Here is a 9,420-nt window from a genome sequence, read left to right as displayed (position 1 = left end):
GTATAAAATAATATTTTCTGAATGCTGCTCTTGCACCCAGCCTTGATCTGTGTTACCACCAGACAGAGGCACACAAGCCGGGAGAACCCTTAACACTTACTTCCATAAATGTGAAACAACCGATGAGCTTCACTGAAAAATCCCTCAAGCTGTCTGATGCTATTCTGTTGAATTTCTTTTCAAGGAATCATCAAGCTCTTATGCGCAGTGATTTATGTTAATGTGTGATATCAATTGCTAGCAAATCAAAATTACACCCCAGGCTTTTTTTTTGGCTTTTCTTCAGTGTGGTGCGCCATTATGCAATCTGTGCTCCATCCAGACGCTGAGCGGGGATTCACTCCAGCAGTTAAGAGAGGAACTATTAACAGAGGCACAGGAGGTTTTTGTGCATTATCTTTTGTTTTAAAGGGAAGATAAGTTGTCCACATGAATCTTCTAATGTGCTGCACGCTTGATAGAGAGAGGGCACCACGTGCCAGACTAAATATTTAAGTACTTTAAAATATACTTGTTCTGCTGCGATAGATACTTGCTGAAAGATGGAGAGAATGTTGCAAACAGCACGTTCTCATCACTTTTGCTTCTATTTGTTTTTCTACCTCCTTTTATGTAACGCTAACCAATTCAGCACAAAGAGAAGCAAGGTGATGGTAAGTTGAATTTTGCCCATGTCATTTTTGAGACCACTGCTGAATGAGCTAACAGATACTTATGCTTGCTGAGGTTTCAGAAAGTTGCCATAGATGCAAATTTAATCACTGAACAGGTCCAATTTTGGTTTTGAGAGATGAATGGTAATCCTATCTAAGGTGAAATGTGATAGTGGTTGGTTGCCCTGCAGCTGCAAAACTCTTGCTGAAGCTGTATCACCATTTTTACTGGATTTTGATGTAATATAATGATATATTTGTGTTAAAGCAACAGTGATTATCTAAAAAAAAAAGTGGAAGAGAGCTTATATTTTCTTTTTGCTTGATAAAATAATCTATTTCAAAATGAAACTGTAAGATGTCTGTTTTCTTCCAAGGGAAACATTAACAGTAGAAAAGTGGGTGGTGGGGATTTGGCAGAAATTATGGCAGAAAATAGTGTGTTCCTGGGGGAGGTGCTTTGGAACCCTTCTCGTATGGTGCCGGGAGGCAACCAGTCGTTCCAAGATGCCACGGTGTGCTCAGAGCTGGCTGCTTGCAGTATGCTTTTCTGTAGGTGGTGATGATGGAAGATGCTATGTTATGTAAAGGACCGGTGTGTCCTTTCTTGTCTACAGCTGGGACCGAAAGGTAAGAACTCCCTGAGTGAGAAGCCTAATGTCCTTGTCAAGAACCTGTGACCTACAGCATCCTCCTGGGACATGGGAGAACATTTCACCTGCTGTTGGCAATAACAGATGCTTCATGTGCCATGACCTACAGACCAAAAATGGTGCTGGTTGAACCTGCATGAGGAAGCTTGTGAGTGGGTAAGCTGAGCTCTGGGTTGCCAGCATTCTCTATTCATTTCTCTCCCTGACTTACTGTATGACCTTGAACAGAATTCCTCACTTCTCAGCTGTGTCCATCTAGTGCAGTAACTTCTGTAAAGCACACAGAGTGCTATGAATGGAAAAAAAACTCCATGCTACTACTGGGTATGGAAGGGCGGGTAATTAGCAGAGTATTACTGAGGTCCCCTTCATTAATGTGGCTATAACAGGACTGGTAACAGTATCTATTACCAAAGCATGAGGACTGCTCCTTCTTTGTGTTATGGTGGACACAGCTGAGCTGTCAGTTCTGAGGAGCAGTCTCTTCGTGGTGAATACTGCTTTAACAAGGGTATAAATGTTTGCTGCAAAATTCCAGGGCCCTCTCTGTTTTAGCTGGGTGAATTGCAGGGTTTGGGATGAAGACCCCTGCACAGGCTGTAGGAGTGCATTCCCTCCCATCCCCATAATCACAGACGTTACATCTGCAGCCCTTTTTGCTCAGCTGGAGTCTCCTGGGATGGAATAGGATAAATAGGCATTAAAGCACCCATACTGACAGCTGGCCCCTCTCACAGCTACTGCTGTTGGAACACATCCCTGAAGTGCAGTGTACCACAGCATGCTGATTGTTGGGGCTGCTGGCTATTCTGCTGTGGCAAGAAGGTTTTTTTCCACCTCTTCCCCTTCTATCCTAATCCTACTTGGACTGGGTCTCTGAGGGTCAGATTCTCTCACCACCCCAAGCAGTGCCCTGTCTGCTTGTTATGCTACGTTTGCCAAGCGATCCTTATTCCCATATGCCTGCAAAGAGTCGCATGAATGAGAAGGGTTGCATGAATGAGTTTGCAGTGCTCATACTATTTCAGTATAAACTTTAATGTGAAGTGTCAGTTCCCACTGATGTGGACATTTAATTGCTCAGGTGCATTGGTTTGACTGCTGGCTTTAGGGCTGTGCGTGGGTCACTCGCTCAAGGATGAAGCTCTTCCTGCAGAGGTCTCTCTGCTAAGAGCTGGCAAGAAGAGAGCTGGACGGATCCAGCCTAAGGAGCGGGAAGAGGCTTTGCCCTGAATTGCCTATTGATTCCTTCTCCCTGAATAACAGGGTTCTTCCCAAGTCTGGAAATGGAGATGTTTTCCTTTGGCAGGAATGCAAATGTTTGGGGGGTGTTTCTTTGGCTGCTTTTTCTTTGGCTTACTTCTTAATGAGTTCCAGCATCCGGACAAGTGTCAATAGCAAAATTGTGTGCAGCGACTCCCAGCTTTTAAGGAACTGTGTATCTCAGCACAGTTACTGCAGGAACCTCCAGTGGTGCCAAAGGACTGTTGGAACCAGGACCATGAAGGAAACCATCTCTTCCATTACTGGAGCAGCAGGAATGTGACCCAGGCCCATCCCAGGCTGCATGGGCTGTCCCATCTCATCCTCGTGGCAATGAAACAAGCAGAGTCAGGCAGCCACAGGACAGTTACATGGGCCAGCTGGATTTTTTTTCCATGCATTTTTCCTGCATTTTTTTCCATGCAGGAAAAAAACGGTGGGAGCTCACACCCCTGCATGGGGGCTGGCTTTCTCCCCACCGTAAAGCTGAAGGCAAGGCAGTGCGATGGAGGAATGGCCGCTCTCTGCTTCTTCCCAGGTTGGTGGTGCAGTGTCTGCAGCTGCCTTTTAGCTGGGAGGTCGCAGCTCTGCAGAGGTATAAATCTTTAAGCAGCTCAAGCGTGACTTGCTCCTTTCCTCTGGCAGCCTCGGCGTTTAACCCGGTAAGAAAGACGGGGCCACAACAGAGGACACACTGCCCTGTCCAGCCTGGTGCAGCACCAAACCCCACGGCCTTCCCAGAGCTCTGGAAATGCAGGAAATCTCTGGAGAGGTCCCTGACAAAGAGCTGCATCTTGTACCAAAAAAACACATCCTCTGCCAGCTCCTTTGTTCTCCTGTGTGAATGCAGCCCCTCCAGATCGTTACTGCTGAAGTAAAATCCCAGCTTCGTTAGGAGCATCCAACCAGCTGAGCAGGCAGGAAGCGTGACCAAGGCTTGCGCTGGGAATAAAGGACACGTCAGGCTGTTTATACTCAAGGGACAGAAACAAAGCAGTGCTGGAGGGTATCTGAGGTTCGCAATGTATTACGTCAGCTGCACAGTCCCATCTGCCTTATCTTCCCCAAATGCCTGCTCTGGGAGAAACTCTGCAGGTTTGCCTCAGTGACGGGGAGCGGCCACACTGCAGTGGGCCGCAGACAGGGCAGGGAGGCTGGTGACTGTCACACCATGACCCTGGGGCAGGCTGTGGTGAGGTGGCAGGGAGAGGAAGGCCGTAGGACATCGTGCTGGGGCAGGCCACCAGCACAGGGGATGTGCGCCCTCCTGTGCTGCCAGCTGCAGGGCTCTGCTGATGGCCCCATCGCTGCTCTCACGGGGACGTGCCACCACCGTGTCACCTCACGCCGCCTGGCTGCTCGTGGGGCACGCAGGGACTCCTGCACTAAAGGCACGCCTCAGGCAGAGCATGGGCATGTTCTGAGGATAAGCCAGCTCCACAGCCATTGCTGCCTGCTGGATTTACTTGGGAGGGAGGTGCCCCCGGGTGTAGATTACTTCACCTTCACTGGGCGGTGCCAACACAGCCCAGTTTTAACCCCTGATCATGTGGAGGAGGTACGGCAGCCATCTTGGGATGCCCCTCACAGCCTTGCAGTTCATTTTGTGGGCAAATGAGAGCAATCCTGGCCGCGGGAGGCCTTGCTCCCTGACTGGGCAGCCATGAGCCCTCCCACAAGGCAGGGGCACCACCATGGGCACCTTGGGGGTGAGGCCTAAACGTGCCCCACTGCCCCCAGCAGGGCCAGCCCTGCCTGCACCCCTAGGAGCAGTGTGGCAGCTGTCCCCAGCTCTCTGGGGTTTTTTCCCTGCCAAAAAGTTCATTATTGTCTCCAGGCCCTTGTGAAAGCCAGGCTGACCCAGTCCATGGGAATCATCATGGACAGGACGCAGGTGAAGGGAGGGTGCAGGACACAGCGTGGAGCCGCAGGAAAAAAGACAGAAGAGCTCGGTTTGGTTCACATAACTATTTCTTTCTTTTTAATTATTAACTTGTGCCTTACAATAGAAGAGGAAAGAGTGTGAGCAAATGATTTGCTGGTTCCAGGAACTATTCTGGCACCACCGAGAGGACAGTAAGGTCTCGTGATGGCAACCTCGCCAGGGCACCGACACACAGCACGCGCAGTCTCCGGCTCTTGCAAAAGCGATCGCTGGCAATTTTAAGGCATTGAAGGAAACCTACGGTTGTAAATCCTACATCAGATTTGGCACACGTTGGAAGGCTGGAGCGGAGGCGTGGATGTGATGTTTGGCAGAGTGAGCGATGGGGCGGGCGCTGCCTCACCAGAGCCGCCGTGGTGCCCAGCTCTCCCCGCCTCTCGTGGGGCTTTTCGGGGGCTGGCACCGGGGGCTCAGCAGCACTGGTGCTGTGCCCGATGTGCTGGCTCCTGACCAACAAACCCTGCGCATGTGGCTGGACTAACACTACTGAGAAACAGACAGTCATCAGGACACACACACACAAAAAATGTTCCTTATTGTTTAAAATGTTGAGTGGCTCCTAGACCAGAAGCGAGGTGTGTTTATGGCTATTTCTGTGCTTCTGGGATTAAAAGTGTACAGCTACAGCTTAAGGAAGAGGAAACACGTTAGCTATATATGGATTTGGATAGTAAGTGAAGGTCTGTAGCCTTAACCCTAGTTGTAGTTGAGTTTCATTGCCCTTGCCACCCCCTCCCCAAATTGCAGCTCGGGCAGCGGGATCCCCTTGCCCCCCACCATAAGTCCCCGTGCACAAAACCCACCAGCATGCACCCAGCGACCTGTAGAGCACGGCCGCACCTGATTTGAGAGGGAGCAATGTGTCAAGCTCGGCCTTCACCTTTCCAGGAGCATAGGGGGCTGCCGAGCCCCATCCCTGTGGGGCGCAGGTCTTTGGTGCAGCCTGGTTCCCCAGGGGAAATTAAAAGGCCAAGTGGAGACTGCTCCCCCTCAAATACAAAAGGGACAGGGTCCCCACCATTACATTTTTGCATTTGCAACGATTCCTCCACGCAGGTTTAATCTCTCTGCTTTCTTGGCAGCAGATGTGGTCCTGTCAAGCATTCCAGCCCGACCAGATGACATCTTGGAGGTCACTTTAACAACCTCGCCTTGCTCCTCTTTCTTGAAGGATGGAGTGGAGGAACGAAAGCCTTGGGGCTGGAAAGAGTAAGTGAGGTTGGGGAAAGGGTTTAGTGCTGAAAGGCCCACGCTTCCTGTGCTGAAGAGGGTCTCCTCTCCCTCCAGCAGCTTCCTGCAATCACAACAGAAGGGAAGGGGTTAGGCTGGGGACACCTCATGAGAGACACCTTCATGGTACTGGGATGCAACTGGTTTGGATGGAAACAGACACAGGTCTGATTTCAACACGTGCCAGGCTTGGCTGGACCTGAGGCTCGGGCATAAAGCATCAGCCCCACCTGAGGGTATGACAAACCCGAGCATTTACCACCGTCACCCAAGCCTGTGGTGGAAACTGCCTCTGACCATGCTGTGAGCTACCCATCAGCCGTGCTCCTCCTCTGTATTTCTGCAGTACCAGGGAGGGGCAGGAAAAGGCCCCTTCTCCCAGTATTTGGCCCTTGGGTGCAATACAGAGCTGAGCACCATGGAGCTGGTCCAAAATAATATGCTTCTGCCAATCATTTTTGGAGCACTCGTGCGACCAGCTCCCTCCTCTCCCTTCAGAAACCCCAGGAAAATAAAACTCTGAAGCACACAGGGACTCGGCCTTCTGCACTGAGCTGGACTTTGCAGTGGAGACATGTAATGGTCCCCATTAAACACTACTGCCTGGCAGGGCAGTGGCTTGGAGGAGCGGGGCCAGAGCAGCCCTACCTGTAGGCAGCTATCTCGATATCCAGGGCCATCTTGACGTTCAGCAGGTCTTGGTACTCCCTCAGGTGCCGGGCCATCTCAGTTTTGGTGTTGCGCAGGTCGTCCTCCAGCTGCCCGATAGTGTCCTGCAGGGAGGCAAAGGCAAGGGTGCTTGGGGCTGAGTTTTGTTGTGCTTTTTTTTTTTTTTTCCTATGGGTTTTCCGCTCTGCACATCCCAACCAGGTGCTTATGATCACAAAATCTCACACTAACAGGGATGGAAAAGCAGGCAGAGCACCAGGTGTAGCTTGTGAGTGTGAGCAGTTGAGGGGGCTTTAAACATTGATGGTTTTCTGTATTTTCCTGTGTACTGCAGGGTCTGTGAGATGGGAGGTCAGTAGGGGAGCCCAGTCTGGCAGGGACAAGGCAGGCACTGCAGAGGGATGGGATGTTGTGGGTTTAAACACCATCAAAGCAGGTGTTGGGGTTCATGGGACCAGACAGGGTGCTGGGGGTGCAGCGGGTGGCCTGGGGAAGGGCTGCAGTTGGTGACCAGGGCTGGGACACTGGGCTGGGGCGGTGCCCGAGGGCTTCAGCCCCTGTTTTTTATTTTATTTTTATTTTTTTTTACCCCAAATGCACTCAAATATCTAAGCCTCAGGCTGCTGGCCTGAAAGCAGTAAAACCCACTCCCACAGGGGATCTTCCCAGACCAAATAGTTCCCTGTCACAGCCGCCGGGGCGTGGGCAATGAGTAAGCAGTTTGTAGCGAGTGCCGTGCAGCCCTGCCTGCAAAGCCCTGCAGTGGCCACTGCGAACATCAGCTCCCCGGCCCCCACTCCCTTTCCCTCGCCTCCTGCTCCGCCACTGCAGCGACCGAGCATCGTCCTGCCACGCCATCCCCACCCTGTCCCTGTCCTCATCCCTGCTTGTCCCCTCCTTGGTGTCCTGCTTCACCTCCGTCGTATCCTCTTAGGATAGCCTAAGAATACAATAAGGAGATACATCCCTGCTTAAACAGTTGATAGAAAAATTTTAAAGGCTCATACAACAGGAATTTTCACTTTTAAGATAGACTTCCATCCTTCTCCATCAGTTTCAGGGGAATTATTTAGCTCCTATTCAGGCACATTGTTCAGCAGACTCCCAAGTATTACCACACACAGGAGATCCTGAGGGTCACGTAGTGGGAAGCTGATGTTCTGTAGCTACATCAATCTGAATTATGGTGCTGTTTAATCCAGATGCATTATTTTTTTTTCCAATTGATTCGTTCCTGGAATCCCTCTTTTCACATGGCATCAAGGCTATTTAAGAAGATTATTATGTGTAATCCTGTCATCCACTACATGAAACATTGCCTACTTCCACAATATTTATTGAGGATCCCAACTACTCATCAAGATTGCAAGCAGCTTGGATCTACAGCCCTAGCTTCCTAGACAGCCTGGCAAAATCTGGCCTCCATGACAAGGCATTACTTGGCTGTGAAACAGCAGCAGCCTTCGGGTATGACGTAAGGCAGTTGTTTCATTATTTAGAAGGAAATGGCTTGATTTAGAAAAGATCGCTTAGTAGCCATGTAATAGGGCACTCTTGGTGTTTATTTTATTTTAAATCATGGATGTTCTCCCTGTAGCAAGAAAATGTGGTAGTATTGTGCTAATGGAGTAAGAGATGGAGGGCTTGGTGTCTGCCACACGTCTTTCCAAGGGCGTAAGAGATGCTGGGATCTGGCTGCAAATTCAGCCTTCGTGTTTGCAGAGCTCCAATTTCTGCAGCGCTGGTGCCAAGGGCCAGGCCACAAGGCGAGGGGCCAAGCCTGAGCAGACGGCTTCGAGGAATTACCCACGGCGCTGGGCAACGCGTGGGCAACTCCAGGGCTGATTTTAGGGATGGGGCGGGAAGGGGGCCATGCCCCAAGCTGTGCTAGGGTGAGACCTGCGGGGAAGGGGTCGTGCAGGGGTGTCCCAGCCCTGCCTGTCCCCCTCCCAAGGCTCTCCCTGCTCCCTGGGGTGGTGAACAAGGGGTGGATGCAGCGAGCTGGTGCAGCTGCCGGGGCGGGGGGGGGGATGAAGGCTGCAGGATGCTGCCGGGGGAGGAGGGCGGCACCCGTCTCACCTGCAGCCCGGCGGCCTCGGCGCTGTGGCGCTCCTCCAGCTCCTGCAGCTGCCTCTCGAGGGACTCGTGGGCTCCCCGCAGGCTCTCCATCTCCACGGCGCGGGCTTGCAGCTGCCTCCGGCACTCGCCCACCTCCCTGCGGCTGGCCCGGACGGCCTCCTGGCTGCGAGCCGCCCTCTCGTGGAGCCCAGCGCAGCGGGCCCGGTACCAGTCCTCGGCCGCCTGCAGGTTGCGGGCCGGCAGCGCCTCGTACTGGGCTCGCAGCTCCCGCAGAGCCGCCGCCAGCTCGGGCCGGGCGGCCGGGCCGGGAGCAGGGGGGTGAGGAGCGGCGGCCCGGAGCTCGGCCCCGAGCTGCTCCAGCTGCTCGCCGTGAGCCCTCCGCAGCGCCTCCAGCTCCTCCCGCAGCGCCTCGGCTCTCCGCTCCAGGTCGGAGCGGGCCCGGGCAGCCCCCTCGGCCGCCCGCTGCCGGGCTCGCAGCGCCTGCTCCGCCTCGGCACGGCCCCGGGCTTCCTCCTCGCAGCGAGCCCGCAAGCGCTGCGTCTCCTCGGCCAGCCGGGCCCGCTCCAGCGCCGCCTGAGCCCGTTCGCCGTGAGCCTCCTCCAGGCGGGCTCGCAGGGCCCGCAGCTCCCCGCCCAGCGCCTGCCCCAGCCGCCGGGGCTCCGGGGGTCGCCGGCGCAGCTCCGCCAGCTCGGCGGCCAGCGCCCGGTTGCGCTCCTCCAGAGCCCGCACCCGCTCGATGTAGCCGGCGAAGCGCTCGTTGAGGTCCCGCAGCTGCTCCTTCTCGCTGGGGCGAGGCGGGGCCGGGACCGGGACCGGCATCGGGAGCGGGGTCTGGGGGAGGAGGAGGCGGCGGGAGGAGGAGGCCAGAGCCGGCGGCTCGGCGCTGCCCGAGCTCATGGCGGGGAGCGGCGGGAGCTGTCCGCGGCCG

General features: G+C 53.8%; 1 protein-coding gene across 1 annotated transcript; it reads right to left on the bottom strand.

The window, feature by feature from the left end:
- Positions 1–4,522: 4,522 nt before the first annotated feature.
- INA (internexin neuronal intermediate filament protein alpha) lies at positions 4,523–9,420 on the bottom strand. The gene is made up of 3 exons (XM_040564400.1): positions 8,493–9,420; positions 6,393–6,517; positions 4,523–5,808 (listed from the first exon to the last, which is right to left on the bottom strand). The coding sequence occupies exons 1-3, from the start codon at positions 9,387–9,389 to the stop codon at positions 5,535–5,537; spliced, it is 1,296 nt and encodes a 431-aa protein (XP_040420334.1). The 5' UTR covers positions 9,390–9,420; the 3' UTR covers positions 4,523–5,534.

This window comes from Cygnus olor, chromosome 7 (assembly GCF_009769625.2).
Source record: "Cygnus olor isolate bCygOlo1 chromosome 7, bCygOlo1.pri.v2, whole genome shotgun sequence".
Lineage (NCBI taxonomy): Eukaryota > Metazoa > Chordata > Aves > Anseriformes > Anatidae > Cygnus > Cygnus olor.
The sequence above is the reverse complement of the archived record's forward strand: the minus strand, read 5'-3'. Positions and strand labels throughout refer to the sequence as shown.